This window comes from Dromaius novaehollandiae, chromosome 11, assembly GCF_036370855.1.
Source record: "Dromaius novaehollandiae isolate bDroNov1 chromosome 11, bDroNov1.hap1, whole genome shotgun sequence".
Classification (NCBI taxonomy): Eukaryota; Metazoa; Chordata; class Aves; order Casuariiformes; family Dromaiidae; genus Dromaius; species Dromaius novaehollandiae.
The window spans coordinates 2,224,858-2,244,084 of NC_088108.1; the positions used below are offsets into that span (position 1 = coordinate 2,224,858).

Sequence of the window (19,227 nt, forward strand, 5' to 3'; positions counted from 1 at the left end):
AAGAGGCAGGGTAAACCAGGCTAATAAGCCTCTTCATTTTGTCAGTGCGTTGGCAATTTTCCTTCGCCTCGCCCCACGAGCACATTATAGGGCAAGTGGGGTGGGCAGTGGGAGGGATGGCTGCACAGAGCATGAGCAGCAGGAAAAGAGAGATGTAATGAAGGGCAGTGGAGAAATCCCAGTGGCCTCTAATGAGCCCCCCTCTCCCTCAGAAGCTCTGTCCCATAAATCTTCCAAGTCATCAGTGGCAAGAGTGCTCGACAGCCTCCATGGCCATCCTGGGCATCCTTTGGATCTTGCTGCATGCTCCTGTGCTTGCTGTATATGAGCTAGCGCTGCTCATGAAGGGTACTCGCTCTTCCCTTCTTCTGACCTTGTACACAGGACCCCCCAGCTCTGGGAGCAGCCAAGTGCTGGAGCAGGTTGGAAAACACGCCAGCAGTCCCACAGGCCAGTGTTTTCTAAATAGGTTTGGAAATACTGAGACTTTGCATGGAACAGACATACCGGCAAAGCCGTGGGTTGTAAATGTCAAAGCAGGCCACCCTGCTCACTGTGAATTAATGACAATTCTTGCTCAATCCTATGGATCACACCTCCCAACAGGAACCATGGTCAGGGAGCCCTGACAATCCAAAGGGAAAGCCTGCTGAGTGATGCAGTCCAGGCAAGGAACAGTCGGGTCACACAAGACCTGAACCGACAGCTCCTGCTGCTGCTGTAGCACAAGTCTGCACCAGAAGACTCTGGCACATGATCATTCCCACTACTGTCAGCAGGAAACAATGTTGTGAAAGCAATGGGTTTTCCTACAGAAAATTTCAACTGGGGTGAAAATGATGCATCCAACATTTCTCAACCAGTCCTGTCTAGTGGTGCCAATGATAATGTGGCTCTCAGCACAACCCAGCACTCCCCACTCTGGGCCAAGCTCTCCTTGCAGAGATGTGTCAGTCTGCCAGCCGAAGAAACTGAGGCACAAGTCACCTGGGGCAGAACCCAGCTCTTCCAAGCCACAGAGCAAAGCCTGGGACATTGGAAAGCAGGCCTGCCCTTCTCTGCCACAGCCTGTTCATTGTTTGCACCAACTGAGAACCCAACTGTGAGGAGTATGTAATTGCAGAATTAAAGACTGCTGCATAATGCAAGAACAGCAGGCATAAAATTAAATTGCGCAGGCAACTTAATTCTGGTGCTTTTTAAATCCTGTGCTCTTGGCTTTGCAAACATAATGGGTTTTTTTCTTTCTTTTCATAGGTTTTTCTGTACGTAATTCCCTAGTTTTTTTTTCATAAAGGAAATTGCAAAGTGGAAGTATTAGCAGCTGAATGTGAGCCCACATCAACAGCACGGCTGAGATAAACTAGTTGCTGAGCAGCAGTGATTGCACTGTCCTTTCCATGGGCTAGAAGGAAACATGTCCTGTGCTCTGCCCCAGCTCACATCGCTATGGGAGAGGCATAAAAACTGATAGGGGCTGGGTTCTGTTCTTGGGGTCTATGAACTGTAGATAACACAGTGTGCCACACACATCTGCCATATGCTCTCTGCAAGGTAGGGCAGCTGAGCCCTGATCCTGTCACATCAGGGGCCTTGATACAGCTCTGTCTGGAGCTCTGCTTGATCTACTGATGTCCTCCTGCGATGAGGGTGGAGAAGGCTCATTCTCAAGATTGGGAACACTTCTCAAGCCCACAGCATTTCTCACATCTACCCATGTTTCCATGGGGCCTGATCTGCAAGGACAGCCCTGCCCGTATCCCTCCTTCAGGCTGATGGGGATGCAGCAAGGCTGGGTTTATTATCAGATAAACACAAGTAGTCTGATGGCTGCAACAACTCTCTCCGGGGCTGCACAGTCAGGTGCAGGTTGTGCAGAAGTTCAACCAAACCTGGTTGAGCTCCTAGATGCCAGCACTGCCCCTTTTGCCTAATTCCAAAGCACAAATTTAACCATCTGGTTTCCCTATTTTAAAATGTTTTTCCACTAGGACCTCCCCAGTCCATCCCTGTTTTTGCAAACAACCCCCCAAGGCACTGTGAAGAATCAAACCAAGTTCTTCTGGTTCTTGTTGCTATGAGCTTTCATGAACGAAAAAGTAAATAGCAAAGTCAATCTGTACATCACTCTAGGACTAAGGCCTCACTGCCCCAGCAAGACCAGAGTTAGGTGCTGTACACATACGCTGGCCTCTCCCATAGTCCTTGCCTAGGAAAAGTTGCAAACAGACGGCAACATTAGCTAAGGCTCTGCAGAGCTTATAAGTGTGACCCTGTAACGATGCTCATCCATGTTGCTCTCTGATATCTGATGGTAACTTGCATTTATTTTTCAGAGCACCATTTACCAGATAATTGAGTTGAGAGGCCTGAAAGTAAAACTGCAAATTGAGAGTGACCCCCTCTCCTCTACCCCTAGTTATTTTAATATTTCTATATCTATATTTTTCTGTCGGTAATGCAAAGAGACAAGCTCTGAGATAGTGAGGTATAAAAATACTTGGCTCCATCAGGAGAGGGACAGTCACAGTCCTTTTTGATGAAGATGACCCCTTTTTAAGGTCAGTGTGAACAACCGGACTCCAAATCTTGCTTCTGGTTTGTGCTGGCACATCCTGGCCCAAGGCTTCAGGAAATATCTGCAGAGAGAGTGCTGTGATGTGGAAGATGGAAGTAATAAAGCAGGTAGGCTGGGTCGCAAAATCCTGCTTGGGACAGAGAGCATTTCAGAGAATACAGCCTGCCTCAAGAGCTGACTTCCTTCTGGAAATACCACTCTGGCACTGGAAAAGAACGGAGATTTCACAGAGTCGCAATCAACCTCACTTGCTTCAAATCCCTGGCTTGTGAGCCCAGAAGTGTCCAATGAATTTGTGGTTCTCGGTACCATACACCCCAAATGGCACTGTGCTGGACAACGGGGGCTATGGATGGCTGGAAAGATGCTGGAGGATTAATAACTTGAGAACAACATGGTTGTGAAAAGCAGAGTTCCCCTAACAGCGGTGCAGGTAACAGCACCCAGGCTCAACTACCATAGGAGAGCTCAGCCAAACAAGGGGGTCAGCTCCAACGGCTGTGTGATTCCTGCAAGTGCCCCAGTTGCACCCTCTCTCCTGAGAGTAGCACAAATTGGAAGTGATGGGAAGGGAAAGCATTAAGCCTTTCGTAGGCAAGGGAAGACAAAGCGCAAGAAAAGAATTGCTCAGTGTGCTAAAGAAAACTGGATCTGTGGGGAAACAACTAGGTGCTATCCAGTCTCTTCCTGCAAGAGATGGGACACTTCTCTGCAGTGTTTTCCAGGGAGGCTCTGATTGCGTGAGACTATGCAGGGAGAGCAGCATGCACTTTCCAGCTCCCTGCTCAAAACCTCCATCGTTTTCCCCTTTGCTCCCAAGCCAATGCATCTCTTCAGCCTCAGTGGCACATCTTCAATACAGCCTTGCCTGTCAGAGAGCTGGGAGATATGATGGTTCCTCCTGTCAGTTTTCATTACTGTATATCCCAGTCCTGTCATTCAGGTAACTTTTATCTTGCCAGTTTGGCTCGCTGGAATATTCCCTATAGCCTTTCAATAATTTATCCATCCAATGTCCCTGCATGGGGTCTTAGGGCTCTGTGGGAAACCAGCCAACTCCAGGGCTGGACACAAGAAGGGTGTACCCCCTGGGATAGTTATCAGCTTGATTTAACTTTCCTTTCCTGGTAAGTCTCAAATGTTGCAGCAAACTCATCTGAGCAGAGAGGAGGAAATCCTGGCTGACTTTGGGTGTGTAGGATCAAAGGAAGGAGGGGGCAGCAGACATTGCTGCTGCCGATAGGAAAATGTTAAAGGTTAATTAGGAAGGTCACTGATGTGCCGGGAATACAGAAGGGCAGAGGGGAAGCTGGACCATGCCAGCATAGACTCGGGACTCCAGCACATGCCCAGTGCAGAAATTCCTTGTGCAACAGTTACCATTTGATAGCTGGGGACACAGTTTATTGGAAAGACTTTCTTTTCTTTGGAAATGGGAGGTATTAGTTGGTGAGAGCCTGTACCCACTTTTGTACCCTGAAGACAGCAGACCTGAGGATTCCTGAGAACAGAAAGCTTTACAAGCCAAAGACCTGTTTCATAAGGGTTTCAGCACATGACTGGAAGCTGTCAGATCATTTTCTGGACTCAAACAGAAAGGTTTGGGCTCCATCTGGCTTCTGGGAAGCAGCAGGAGCACTCATTCTTGGACCTGACAATCAGAGCCTCCTGTGCTTGTCTACTTGACTCCTGGCTTCTGCCCCATTCCTGTGGTCCTCAGAGGGCACCTGCAGCCCATTGAGATAAGCAGATGCAGGGGTTCTGGACAGCTCGGTGCACTCACCCTGTGCTTCCTCAAAGAGGTGTGCAGAGGCTGGAGCTTGCGAAGCTCACACTAACTCTGCGCAGGAGCGGTATGGACTGGCAAAGTGAGAGGCAGTGCCGTGCGCGTGATCTCAGCTAGATCCTGCACGGGGAGCAGCCCCACACTGCAGGGATGCATCCCTCCAGAATGGCCAGCATAGACATTTCCCCACCTTTCCGGGGTGCAATGATATAAATAAAACTCCCTTCAAAACCATACTAGCTCCTCTTGGGACTATGTGTTAAAAACAGAGCCATATTCTTCTTTTCTTTTATTTATTCCCTCAGCCACAACTGCAAGTACTTCCCTGCTCAGGCTGCCTTGCTCTTTTCTTTCATTTGAGCAGCCCTCATTCACCGGGGTTCATGTAACCCATCTGCTTTTCTGTTTACCTAAGCAGTACTTTGTAAGACAAAGATGGTCTGTCCGACCTGGTGACTGGGTCAGTGCAGAGGTAGTGCCAGGGCTCTGCACAAGGCAGGATCCATTTACAAAGCACCTTATTAGGCAAACATCCCAAGGCACTGAGTTTCAGAGGCCTCTCCAGCTATATTTTCAGTTGGCTCCTTCCCTTCCACTTGAACGGCCAGGACCAAAAGCGTGCTCACTGACTCATCCTAGCCCAACTGATTCCTATTGAGAATGAGTGAACAGTGGACTCTCTTTACTAAGACTCCACTATTTAGCTGGGAAGAAGCACTGTGTAAAATTTTACAGGTGCCTTGCTCCTCTCCGTAAGGATCATCATGGAAATGAAGCCTGCCGCTCTCTGATGAGACAGGGAAGCAGACTGGGCGGACAGCAGCACAGGCCCGGTGTGTGCACCACGTTACGGCAGCTTCCGATGCACCTCTTACGCTGCGAGGCAAGGGGCATGGGTGCAAAGGGGATGGGGAAACATCCTCTGCCTGCAACATCCAGAGCAGAGCAGAGAGGGAAGGAGAGACTGCAGATAACTTCCTTGTTGTGAGCCTTTGGGAGGGGATTGCAGTCTTTGGCTGACAGTTTTCAGCTGAAACTGTGTTGTAGAGAGAAAGGAAGGGACAGAAAATGGAAGCTCAGCTCCAGGCTTGGCTTTCAGACAGCATCTGGGGGAGGATACAGATTCCACTCGCAAGAAATGATCTCTCCAGTCTCTGCAGAGGTCCACCATGATCTGCCCAGTGAAAGAGCAAACCAAGCCAGAGTGACATCCTGCCAGCCCTTCTTTGCTTTGTTCTTCTTTTCTGCCTGCTGGGGAGTGGAGCGAGCAATGTCCCTGCTCTGGCCAGCCATCTGAGATGCCACCAGGTCCCGATATTCAGAAGAATCCAGGTACAAAACTTGTCTGATGAAGCCTATGACCCTCTAGCTGGACTATCAACCTGGTCTGTGAACCCTCAGCCAACTGCTCTACAGTCAGAAGCAAACTAGCTAAAGGCAATGTGGGCTTGAAAACAGTTATTAGTGTCCTCCTATCTGACATCACCTTGAGGAGGCAAAGCTGCAAGACTGTAGTGGAGTTGCCAAGTTGCAGAAAAACAATAAATCCATCTGAACCTATGAATCCCCAAATAGACTCTCTGCTGAACAGCTTGTTTATGGATAATGCGCATTTCATCCCCTTAGAAAGCATCTGTGTTAACATGCTAACAGGGATCTCAGAGACTGTGGCTCACCCAGAAGAGCTGCTGTTGCTGCAGCAAACACACCCTCCAGATGAGAGCAAACTATCATTTCGGATGATATGTGGATATGGCCAGGCACTGTGTAATCCAGGAGGCCCTCATATGGGCCATGGACCACGCGCGGTTCACAAAGCCTTTGCGTATGTGCACAGAGACAGTTTTGCAGTTCTGCCTGTATGACTGTAGAGGGACTACACAGTAGATGAGATCTGTTTTCTGTCCTCACCACCCTGGGCAGCCCTCCAAGAGCTGTGAAGCTGTGTGTGACCAGCAGGGCAAACATGTATGAGCATGCCTCAGGTTACCCAGTCCATTTCATTACACACAGCTGCAGCCCAGCAACACACTGCCAGGCACAAGCAGTAGAAAGAAGTTTCCTCCACCTACCAACCATGTGCCAGGTCCTGAGTTACCTTACAGAAAATCCAGAAGAGCAGTGTAAAGGGAGTCAGGACTTGCCTGCACACAGATATGATCTGGAATAGCTACAGCCTTTGTGGGAGCTCTCATTCCAGAATGGGATCTATTCTGGAATAGCTCCTGCACTTTGAGTTCACACTATCATAAGTCAGAGAAAGTTTTCCCTGTAGACGTACCTTGACACTGATTTAGATAAGGTACAGACTGCTGGCTCTTCTCACTTGATCATTTGTTGTCAGTTTTACAGTTTAGCAGTATTTCCAACACCCATCCCCACCAAATCCCAAAACACGCCACCCAACCCTGAGGCAGATATTCACACACTCTGGGAATTCTCAGACACATCAAGAGCTATGTAAATCATTAGGAGATGGAAATGTGAGAGTAAGTTAGACCAGTCGGCAATGGTCAAGCCCAGGACCGTGAAAATCACCTTCCCTGCACTTTATTTACCATCAGAACTGGAACTGTCTCTGTATTCTGGTAGTTTCATCCCCTTTTGGACACTTGCTAATACATAAGAACTACTGAGGCTCAGGCTAGGCACTTACTAAGCAAAAGAAGGTTTCTCTGTGTCACTAGACTAAAACTTCTTTCCCAAGCTCATCTATTTAAGCAGTTTGGGAATGTAGATTTAGTGCCAGCACTGACAACGTTGATGCTGCGGAAATCAATATCTGTCCTGACACTGACCTTACGGCTATGAAGGAATCTCTCCAAACACCACTTGAGGAGAAAAAAGAGGAACGTGAAATATGCTAATTGGCCCTCCTCCTCGTCAAAAGGCTGACATCTCAGTGAAGGTTACAGCAGATGAAAAGTATGCACTCTCTTCTAATTGGCTGCTTGAAAAGGAGGAAAAAAAATTGCCACATAACGACAAATATAGGCAGGAAAAACAGCAAACAAGGATGTGCTGTGAACTCAGCACAAAGTGGCAGGATGTTCCAGCCAGCACCACGCATGAGTCTGTGACGAGCATCAAAGCCCCCTAGGGAGTCCTTGTACACAAGACTGGCCATGAAGAGAAGGTTATAAACATTGCTAAATCAAACACTCAGAAATTTGGAAGTTGCCCAAAATACCCTTTCCTGGGCAACCCTCATATGCCCCCTTTACGTTATGCCTCATATGCCTCCCTACCTTATGACAGTCACTAATTACGTGATGACACACTATTTTTCCATGGGAAGCTTGTTCCAGTCACTACACAGCCTGGATGCTGCTCCAGCGGTGAGCTGTTAGGCAGAATTTCATTTTACCCATGTGTCTTATTCATTACTCTGAACTGAAACTCTGGTCAAGGGACCACTGTTCATCTCCTAATGGGATTTTCTACAGTTCCCATTGCTGTAGGGCCAAACCAACATTGAATGATAAATCTTCATAGTGCCCTGTTGTTATGCTGAGTATAATCACCTGCAATTTACAGGGATTAAAATAATCTCCACTAATTTTGGGTGATTGGTATAAAATACCAGGGCCTGATTTGTGCAGGACATTCAGCATCACGTAGCGTCCTGGGCATCTCAAGTTCAGCATGCAGAAAGGGAAGACCCCATCCTCAGTGTCCCCCACCCCATGGAAATCATTACTGAAGTAACTTCTGTGGGCCACAGAGAGACCCCACGGCAGAGGCCATGAGAGGAGCTCCCAGGTCAGCAATCCAGACAGCCAGCTCTCCCCATCTCACAGCTCCTTGCCTTGTCTCTGCAACGCCCAAAGCAAGACCCTATGGGCACCAGCCCTTACTGCTCCCGGGCCTGGCACAGCTGCACCCGCACCTGGCCAGGGCCAGTCAAAGGACTGGGAGCAACAAGAGCTGTGGAGGCAGCTACAAACTCTGGGCCACGCCAGCCTGCAGGTTCATTAGTGTCTCTGAAGGCAGTCTGTGGGTGCTTGTGCTTTGTGGCATTCCCTTGTTTTTTCACAAGAGCAAAACATCAAAAATAATAATACCCCAAATCACTGCAACTCCCTTTTCTTTTGTCCCAGACAGATTCTCCCTCCCCTCTGCTCCTGTTGAGTCCAGCCTCCCTCGTGGGAGCACCTCATGAGGTTCATGGGGCTGGTGAGGACAGGATCAGTGCTAAAGGCTGTGAGGCCATCAGGCATGTTCAATTATAGCCAGGATTTTGCATGACCCGGAGAAGCTCCCATTGAGCACAAGCAACTTGTGATCATTCAAAGGCTCATAAACTTGGCCAAATTTGGACAACTATTCACAGCAATGACAACGAGCACTTTTCCCAGACTGAATCCATCTTTACTGCCAAAATCGCAAGTCACTGCTCCGAAAAAAGTTCAAGCTTTGAGCACATGAAAACAGATGGTGACACAGGAAGTCTAAAGACAAGATGAATGATGAGGTTGGCTGCAGATAAATGCTGTAACATCAACAGAGAGGAATGCATGCACATTAATGCTTGTGCTCCTTTCTCTCCCATCTACTGAGCTGGAGACACAAAGGTTGTTTCAGTGGTCATTCAATCCTGTGAAAGAAATTCCTTTTGGCACATGCAAAACTGTGGTACTGCATAACATTTTCTGTAGTGCTCCAGGAGATTCTTGCTCTTTATCTTTAAAAATGCAGCAAGCTGCTGCAGACACCTCCATGGAACAAGGGGAATTCAAAATCTGATCGGGCACTTATTTAATCTACTAAATCAAGTTCATCTCTTAAGCAGAGCACTTAACATTTTGCTAGTATCTCTGATGACTGACACTGAATAGTAAAAAAAAAAAGCATGCCCTGTCTCGAGGGAGCTACTGAAACAGACCTCTTCTGCTTCCTTCTGTACTGGTTTGTCATATCATTGCTCTTAGCTTGTCAAGTCACCAATTTCTTACTTCCAGAATGAGTGCATTTCAAAGCTGGAGAAAATGCTTAAAAACAGCAGCTGAAGGAGGGATACATTTTTAATAAACAAGAAAGAATTAGATTGGAGTTTGCTTTTCATCAGCTTCCCTCCATCCCCGCAAATACACTGACTTTATTTAATTTCATTTCATAAATGAAAGTAGGCTGTGCAGGTTCTGTGAAGAAAATGAGGAGGCAGAGGCAATAAATCATTTCAAAAGCCTAAAGTGCGGAACGCAGACGTGATTGAAACATCAAGGAAGGAAACACAAAGGAACAGTGTGCTCATCAGGACCAGACAGAGACATTTTATAATCATCATCAGCAAGATGTGGCCATGGAGCAGGCAGCTTTGGACAAAAGCCAGCAGAGCCACTCGCAACTTATCTGCTCCCTCTGCTATTTCACACTGACTCTTCTATTATGTCCCACCAAGTAAAAGGTGATAACTGGCCCCGGAGGGCTTCAGTCCTCGCTGCTGCAAACTCAGAAACCCAGTCCTTGCCATTTTCCGCTTGTCAGGATGGATCCAGTTATGCTGCCCTTTGAAGCCAATCAATTTTTGATTGAATCTTGCTCTGATTTTCCTAAATGTCTTTAACCCTTCTTTGTCTTCCCTGGGGGCAAAGTGAAGTGTGAACCACTTTCTGCTTTGCGTGCAACTGCAAAGCCCAACCCAATACCACACAGATAGATACCTTCCAAACTCCTTTTGGCCCCCCCAAATTGCAGCTGGTTGGGAGAGAAGCCACAGGCAAGCACACAGCTGCCCCAGGACGATACCATGGCAGTCCACACACTGGACCAGCAGACAGAGCCCTGTGATCTGAAGTGACCAGAAAGCTGGACTTCAGCGGTCCCTTAAAATCCCGGATGCCCAAGGGACTCTGTGAGGACAGGCTCCGTGCCTAAGTGCTTCTTGTTGATGGGATCAGAGAACAGATAGCCACCCAAAGAGGAGCCCTGGACACTGTGTCCCTGCCCTTGAGGCCAGAGCTGAGGACACCTACAGTGGGTAAGCTGGGGAAGTAGCTGAGACAAGTGTCAGGAGACAGGCACGTTCAAATAAATCAGCACTAAAATAACCCTACAACAAATCAGCATGCAAGGCTCAGGGCACCATATAAAAAGTACCTGGAAGTAGGTTAGTATTTGGGAGCAATACTACAGAGATAAGGTGGCACACAGAGCCGCTGGGTGATCAGCAGTCCTGACTTTACACACAGGAGGGAAGAAAAAGTCAAAGCAGGGAAGAGAGAGGACTTTGGAGTTTCCATCGTGCAGCCAGTGACTATGGACTTGCAGAGAGTGGCTCAGCCATACCCGTTAGGACTCAAGCATCGATGAAGTTGCTCTTCCACGCCCCACCCAACGCAGCGCAACGCGAACACCTGGGCACGTACTGTTTGTCTTGAGCCTGGCGGGTTCGCTGTTCCGGCTGCCAGCTTGGTTTATGGCCTTGACAAGGAAGATGTAGCGGGTGCCGCTCTGGAGCCCGTGGACTGTGTAGTGGTTCTGTTTGATGTTGGGAACGATCATCCAGCTATCCATGGAGTTGTAGAGACCTGAGGTACGGGAGAAAAGATTTATTAACAGATAACACTTGGAGGAAAGGACAGAATACAAACAACACACAGCTGCTAATGCAGAGCTCATGGATCATGCATCCTTCAGGCTGATTTACCGCCTGCCTGAGAGTTAAGAGAACCTGCAGGAAAATTTACATAAATGATAAAACCCAGCAGCTCAGACGCGCTTTTTTATTATCACGTGAAAGCAACGCTTGATAAGGCAAAGCCAGGGGTGGGGCACTGGCATCTCAAGATGCTGCTGCGGGAAGTGATGGGGAAAGGGTGCAGAGAAACAGGAATTCAAATCGAGACCTGCCGGCCAGGGCTGTGAAGGAGACAGCACAGGGAGCAGATGGCACCCAGGAGAAGGTGAGGGAAGTTGAGCCCAGCGAAGCACTGATGAAGCCTCACTGAGCAGGCAAATGTGTCCCCAGCTGGCAGCTCTCATTCTTTACTACTGCTTTAAAGTGCTGTTAATGAGAGACTGGGCAAGTTTTCCCATTAATTTTGAGAGAAGAGCACTGTAGGACCTGCCAGACACCACAGAGAGCCGTCACTGTCCGTAATGCTGTACAGAGAGATCTGTATCAGACAAAAGGTATCTGCTTCACCTGGCATCTCTAAACATCTCAAACCAGCTTTCCCCTGCCTATAGCAAGTCTCTCTGCCCAGGGGAGCAATGTTGCTGTGGGAAGCTGCCCTTCACATGCCGCGTTTTCTCCAGCCACAGCTAAGCTGCTGCAAGAGCAGCCAGTCTTCTTGACCCCATGGGCCGTGGGGCTGGGAACGTTCACCCACTGACGTTCTGCCTGGAGCTGTGCAGGGGCAGGGATGGGGCAGCCTGCCAGGTTGCCCCCTCCAGCCCGCTCTTGTCCACCTCTCCTGGTGCTTCCCTCCTGCAGGACAACCTCCCTGCTGCTCTGTGGGCTGCAATATGCAATGCCAGCAGCAGGAGAGGTACACATTTGTGCCCTAATCCTGCTTTGTCCTCCCGCACTGGAGGACAAAGATGCCAGAAGGTTTCTGGAGCAACCTCTAGCACCGAGACCAACAGACCTGGGGGAAGTAGCTACCAACTACCATCTTTTGCAGCACACAAGGAGCTCTGGGCACCAGAGGTGCTCTGGGTTATCAGAAAACAGCTTGTGGGCAGAAATTACAACATGGTTCTGCTACTTTCAGCAAAAAGGAACCAAGCAGGAATGCAAGAATAATACGGAAGCTCAGACCTAGTAGCAGGAAGCTTCTTGGATCTAGCAGGGTAAGGTCTGCAAGCAAAGAATGAAACAATACTTGGGGAATGGGTTGTGAAGAAAGCCATCTGGAAGACACACTTTTTAGCCCAGAGTATGTGTGTACAAATGTATGTTAGATGCCTAGAAAACAGCTCCTGTTTTAAGGCTTGCACTGAGGATAGCCCTCTGGGACATGAAGCCTCTCCAAAGAAAACTGTGGAATTTACTTGGAGTCATATCACAGACCTGGAGGCAGGTGACTTGCTCAGGCAATGGCAGGAAGCTGTCCGTATGTACTCAAATACCACAGTGATTTTTAGCCCCCAAATGAGTGTAGTCCCTGCTGCTAGTGGTGGAAGGTGGGGTGTACACAGAGCTGCGGGTAGGGCTGGAAACCTGCAGCATCTGCAACAGCTTGAGGATGCAAGAAGAAGGCTGGAGCAGGTTGCTGCAAGGCAGGGGCTGTGGGGACCCTCGCAGGGGCTGACAGCTGCTGACTTTTTGGTGCCCTTTGGCAGCTGCACGTCACTTTGCTTGGGGCAGCTTGCATGCATGGCACTGAAATTCGTTCCTGGTGACCTAACCGCCCAGCTGAGTGTGCTCTGTTGTCACGTCAGAAGTGGGAAAGGAGCAGGAGGTCTGGCCAGCTCCTCCTGGGGCCTTGCTGTCAGAATTTCCTGAGATCCACCATGCTGCTCCTCTGCTCTGTTGGAGCAGTGGGACCTCATGCCCATGAGGGGACTCTGGCTGGGTGTTTATCACTCAGTCATAGGACAAGAGTTAGTTGCAATCAGTGTTTGCATAATTTGGTTCGAAATATAGGTTGAAATTGCCCAGAGGATCAGGGCAATGTTATTTTGAGTACAAAATAAAGCAGATATGATACCAATTGCATTCTACATACAGAGCTGCTTTCCTTGGAGCACACACCCTTCAAACAAGCACTGGTAGATGTTATCTCCTGGCAGACAATGGCCAGCTTTGGCTCCTTCATAGGAAAGGAGAAAGTGGCTGGGCAAAAATGGCCTCGGAGTGATTTAGCCTCCATGACAAGTTTCTTTCTAAAAACAATCAATAAGGGGTTGGCCTTGAAGACCGAGAACTTCTATTCTTGCCAAAGCTTAAAAAAAATCTTTTTTATTGTAGCTTTCGTCATCCATAAAAATGTCTGATTCCTGCTGTGCTCTTGGCTTTAAAGACAGCGTAAGGGGATGGTTTTGACAGGCCAACTGTGTGCTGTTTGGAAAGGTATTTCCTTTAATGGGAAGCCTCCTCGTTGTGTTCTTGCTAGGTGAGCCCTAGCACATAACCCATTTTCCCTGGAGCAGAGCTGTTTTTATAGTTCTAATGTAAACCATTCCACTATTTTCAGTGTCTCTTCATGCGTGAGTTCAGCCAGGACTCAAATGTTCTCATCACCCAGTTCTGAATGTGTTATTCCAAGTGACAATATATTTATTATTCATGCTTTCCTCTGAGATGTTAACTGCTGTTTTCTTTATTCCTTCTATGAAGAGCTAACAAGGATGGTCAAGGAAAACACTCCTGATGTTTGTCCCTTTCCGTTTTCTTTCAGAGCTGGCTCTCCACTCACTGCTGTTTCTAGTCATCACCAGTATCTGCAGACATCTCACCTTATTAATGCTTGTGCCAAAGTCCATGCAGACCCAAAAGCCGTGTAGGTGACTAATTCCCAATACCTTCAATGCGTTAGAGTACAAACCACACACCTAAATCCCTCCAGAAATCTGATCTCTTGGGCCATGCGAATGCTAGCAGCACCACAGGTTGTGTTAGCAGGAGTGCAGCCAGGAGGGTGAGGAAAGAGATTCCTCCCTTCATCTCAGCACGGGAGACACCACATCTGGTGGTGTCTGGTGGACCAGTTTGGGGCTCCCTTGACCCAGACAGACATGGACACTGTGAAGCAAGCCCAGTGGAGGCCTCCGAGCTGGTTGGGGGCTGAAGCACAGGAGGTACGAGGTGAGGCCAAGGGCGCTGGGTCTGTTCAGCCTGGAGAAGGGAAGACATAGGGGGATGCTGCTGCTGCCTGCAACTGCCTAATGGGTGGGTGGAGAGAGGATGGAGCCAGACCCTTCCCAGAAGTGCCCAGGGATGGGACAAGGGGCAACAGCACAAGCTGCAATGAGGGAAGTTCTGACTAGATAAGGCAAACCTTCTAGATGAGGGTGGTGAAACACTGGAGCAGGCCCCAGGGAGGCGGGGGATCTCCATCCTTGCAGACAGTCAATGCTCGACAAAAACCTGAGCAACCTGATCTAACTCTGAACTCAGCCCTGCTCTGAGCTGGGATTGGCCCAGATACCTTCAGATATCCCTTCCCACCTAAATAACTCAGTGATACTAGCATATCCCACATTTCTTTCTTAAGTACCAGATCCAGAGATGAAGGCTGAGGACCATTTAAGGACATAGCCAAAACAGTAGCTGAGCTCTTCCATGCTCCAAGGGAGAAAGGCAATGCTGAAGGCAATATTTTGTGGCTGGGGGAAGCCCAGAAGAGCTGAGTATGGGAAATCCTAGATGTGGGAGGACTGGGTAACCATAACGAACCTCTGACCAAAAGGAAATAAATCATCATTAGATCTTGCTTTTTAAAACAAGAGCAAAGGCTCCTAGGGAAGGCTGGGGATGCAACTTATATCAACTTTGAAAGTCTCAAGCAGAACCTTTTTCTGGCAGCTTCCTGAATATTTTAAGGTGCACTCTACAATTTCCCTGTTCTGTGACACTGCATTTCTAGCAGTGATGTTTTACTGATAATTAAGATAAACTAACAGAGCCCCCAAAAGCCTATTCTGAGGCATTTTGTTGGCATTTCCTACAATAGTAGGTGCTCTTACATAAAATCAGGACTAAAACTGTATTCCAAGAGCCATACTGTCAGGATGTTGTGCTTTTTTGAAACATAACTTCAGAACAGACAAGCTGGAAGATACATTTTAGTTTTCCTGTTAATATTTTCATGTTTTTTCTCATACTGAAACATGTAGTTTCACTGGAGTCTCTCCTATAACCAAGCCAATGAACTAACTTTCCTTCAGCATGCAAAACCCCTCAAATTTGGGGAAAAAAGGCAGTGTTACAAAACCTGATAAAATGTACGTATTTCTGACACCTAGAGGATTCACTGGGAACCCAAAGAAATAAATCACTGCTTCTGAGACTGGTAAATAGCCCTTAGCATTATGACTGAAATGTTCTTCCCATATTAACTGCACCTCTGTGGAAATCTAAAGAACTCTTTTCCCTGATTACGATCAGGTCAGCTTTTTCTTTTTGAAATAAACTCTCATGACAGGGAAGAATGATAAAAAGTAAACAGATACTGCAGATGCGACACCTCTGTCCTTGGGGGAAGTCACAGTTTTGAGCCTTGGCTTTTTCAACCTGCAGTTTACCAGCTCTCCCTGATGATAATCAATGGCGTTAAAAAGATCAGAGCCTCAGTCTGTTTTGATCACTTTCGGTGGGAGGGGGGAGGAAATTAAATAGACATTTGGCATATTTGTTAAGTTTGAATCCCCAGGCAATTTATGGCTCGTTTTATCTTCAAGCCTTCGGCTGATTCGGGATGTCTGCTGAATTCTGCCTAGCTAATACGGTATTAGAACAAAACTCCAGCCCTAATGTCAGATGCACAACTTTGAAATGGTAGATACAATTACTTTAAACATCAGAGTGGCTACACGCAGAGCCTGATCAGAACAGCAGACAGCTCAGATTTGCCTTGCCTGATGCTGTTTTGTACTGTCAGATCGTGTTTGGCCCAGCACGGCACAGTGCTGAGAGCAGCTGCCAGAAATATTCCTGGCTCCTCTTTGCTATGGGGCGCAGACTCTTCTGCTAAAGACCAAGGTGAGGCTGATGAGCAGCGGTAAAGTGAGGCCCCCCACATGGCCTGGGATGCCCTTGAAGGAGGGCATTCATTTTGCATGGCTTGTCTGGACTTTAGCCTTTGCTGAGGTCCCCAAAGGGCGGGCTTGGTGTCCTCTGCCAGCTATGCCCGTGAAGGGCACGTGGCCTGGCAGCTCCACTCTGCCTGCCAGCATGGTTGGGCTCAAGGACATGAGGCTGAAACTCCCCTAGGTCGTTTCTCAGAGTACTTCATGGCCTTTGGATCTGGACCAGATTTGTGCCAGTAGCCATGTGCTTCCAAGCACCAGCCTCTGCCCCGTGCTAGGGGCTAAGGACAATTCTTGCTGTTAAGCTCCTGATCCTCAGAACTGTGTTCCCAAGACAAAATGACACTCTCCCAGAGCAGTTCTACCTTCCTCTAATTTGCAATAAGCCATTCCCTGCACCTCCTTTTTCTCTTTTCTGTCTCGCCTTTATTCTTTCTATTATCCATCCTACTCAAACATCAGGATTAGGGAAGAGTGTGTCTCTCTAAAGTCATTATAATCATAAGCTTTCTTTCTCCTGCATGCTCTGTTTGAACACACATCACGCCTCCGGAGGGTGCCTTGCAAATAACCAACCATAAATAGTGAGAAAGTCTCTGGATCCGATTACCTCCCTCCCAAGACAGTGGAGCCAGCTGTTAAATGTACTGTTAAAATATTTCTCGTACTATAAAGCCCAGCTCTTTCTCCAGTAACTAGTATCTGTGACAACATGTGTCCAGTCCCTGCAAAGGGCATCTCTGCTCAGTGTCAAAAGCACAAAAGCACATCAGATGTGTTCAGGAGGAAACGTTTTGGGTGGGACAGACCCACTGAGGCTGAAAATGTCCTGCCTGGATAGACGGTGATGCCAACTACTATATTTTCATCATAGAACAAATATCCAGGATGGATTTTGCATCTAAGAGGTTGCTGTCTTGATTTCATGGCAGGCCTGGGTTCTGCTCTACAAAGCTCTTTTAAAGCTGTCCTATTACATAACATGGTATCACAGCATGGAGTGAACTCAGAGAGAAAGTACGCTGACCAAGACAGGTTCCATAAAGCCCAGGCACTACCACAGAAGCTGGATGCTGCAACCTCAGCAGGTAATTCCTCACTATTTGACCACAGCACTTCCTAAATGACTAGGTACTAACACATACAAATCAGTGAGAGCCCTCATCATTCCTCTAATCCTGTTTCTGGCAAGCAAATTTGCACTGGTGTGGAAGAATAATTAGGCAAGACAGATATTTTCAGAAAGAATTACCTGGAGACTTTTCTTGATATTGTTATGGAGGGCAAATAAATCACACTTCATTTCTGGTCTGCAGCCTGCAGAGCAGCCAGTTCTGTTCTATTTGCATGACCCCAGGGAGCAATCACAATGTGCAAGTCACACATACTTGGGTACTGCCTGAATGATCAACTACAAGACAGATGAGATCCTCTAATGTGCCAAATGCTTCACTGAGATGATACCCAGACACTGAATGCAGTGTAAACCAATTCAATTATGGCCCTCCAGCACAGGGTTAACAAACTGTGCTTCAGAGCACCTCTTGCCTCCTCCATTGTTTGGATTACAGCCTTGAGAGGTGTCCTCAGAGGACCTTTCTCCTGGTTTCCTCCCCTAAGTCCTGGCCAGGCCGGGCAATTGTGCAAGGAACTGCAATGCTGTGTCTGTCCTCAAGGGAGGTGTGCAGAGGCAGATGTGTCTCCCCAGTGCTAGGGAAGGCATCTGAACCATCTACTGCCTCATTCTGGCCCACAAGGGCAACCACTTGTCCCAAAGCAAAGGATTCCAGCCCAGATGAATGGCCTTGAAGGAGGGAGGTGACCTCTGTAGGGACCTCACTTTAAAGACCTATTCTTCACTACACTGTGAAGCCCAGAGGAGGTATGTGTATACAGTTGGATGCAAAGAACATGCTGTGCAGACCTCGCTAGGGTAAATTCCCCAAAGCGAGCAGTGCGCCTAGGCAACAAGACCGGCCCCATACACTGGGCTGCGTTAGCAGAAGTGCATCCAGCAGGATGAGGGAAGGGATTCCTCCCTTCATCTCAGCACGGAAGACACCACATCTGGGCACTGGATCCAGCTGGTGGCTCCCCAGCCCCAGACAGACAGGGACACACTGGAGCAAGCCCAGTGGAATCCCCTGAGCTGGTTGGGGGCTGGAGCACAGGAGGTACAAGGAGAGGCCAAGGGCACTAGTGTGTTTGGCTTGGAAAAGAGAAGGCGCAGGGGGATGTCACTGCTGCCTGCAAGTGCCTAACGGGAGGGTGGAGAGAGACGGGAACCAGACCCTTCCCAGAGGTGCCTGGGGACAGGACACAAGGCGACGGCACAAGTTGCGGCAGAGGAAAATCCCATCAGATATATGGAAAAGCTTTTCTTCCTTGAGAGTGATGAAACACTGGAACCAGCGACCACAGCAGTGCAGGGAGAGTAAGACCATGGTGGCCACTGCATCTCCCTGTCTGGCACCCCCCCATCCTCTTGCCAGTAGGCCACTGCTGCTGCAGGATGCGGTGATGAGAGCAGCCCTCAGCTGCTGGAATTGAAACGCCTTCACTTCTTCATGTCTGGTCAAGGACCTCTTTCTTCCCAAGCTGGACTCTGGTTCCCCATATAGAGCTGGTGTGCAACAACTTACTGATGAAGTTGGCTTGGCCGGTGAAGATGGTGTACTGGAGCTCATAGGAACTGACACTGAACTCATCCTCCGAGATCCAGTGAACCGTAATCGTGTCATGGGAGGCGGTGCAAAGCTCCTCTCGAACAGACGGAGGGTTAGGTGCTGCAGAAAATCACAGGTAACACAGTTTAGTAAGGTTTTTTTTTATATACAAGGCTTTTTTATTTTTTGCTCCCATAATAATGGAGATGGGCTTAGTGTGCTGGGAGCAGGACTCCTACGACACAAACAGCTGTCTCATTTTATGTGATGTTGAGCTTCCCACTTAACTGAATTTTTCAGTTGTGCTAAGTGGCAAATGTCGAGAGGCAGTGGGTTTTCAAGAGTGCCAGAACAGGGGAGTTTGTTATTGCTGTTGTCACTGTGAGGTCTGACACCTCAAACCCAAAACAAATTGAGCAATCTCTTAAAATCAGGTTATTTCCTGGCACTAATTTTGGAATAAATATTTTGTTCAATAAATGTCCTGGACAGAGCTGACA

At 48.1% G+C, this 19,227-nt stretch overlaps 1 protein-coding gene across 1 annotated transcript in view; it reads right to left on the bottom strand.

The window, feature by feature from the left end:
• MID2 (midline 2) overlaps positions 1-19,227 on the bottom strand; it is a 173,099-nt gene that overhangs the window by 13,169 nt on the left and 140,703 nt on the right. The window contains exons 7-8 of the mRNA XM_064517997.1: positions 18,704-18,847; positions 10,733-10,894 (exon numbers count right to left, since the gene is read on the bottom strand). Coding sequence (XP_064374067.1) covers positions 10,733-10,894; positions 18,704-18,847 — 306 coding nt within the window. The remainder of the gene's footprint in view (positions 1-10,732; positions 10,895-18,703; positions 18,848-19,227) is intronic.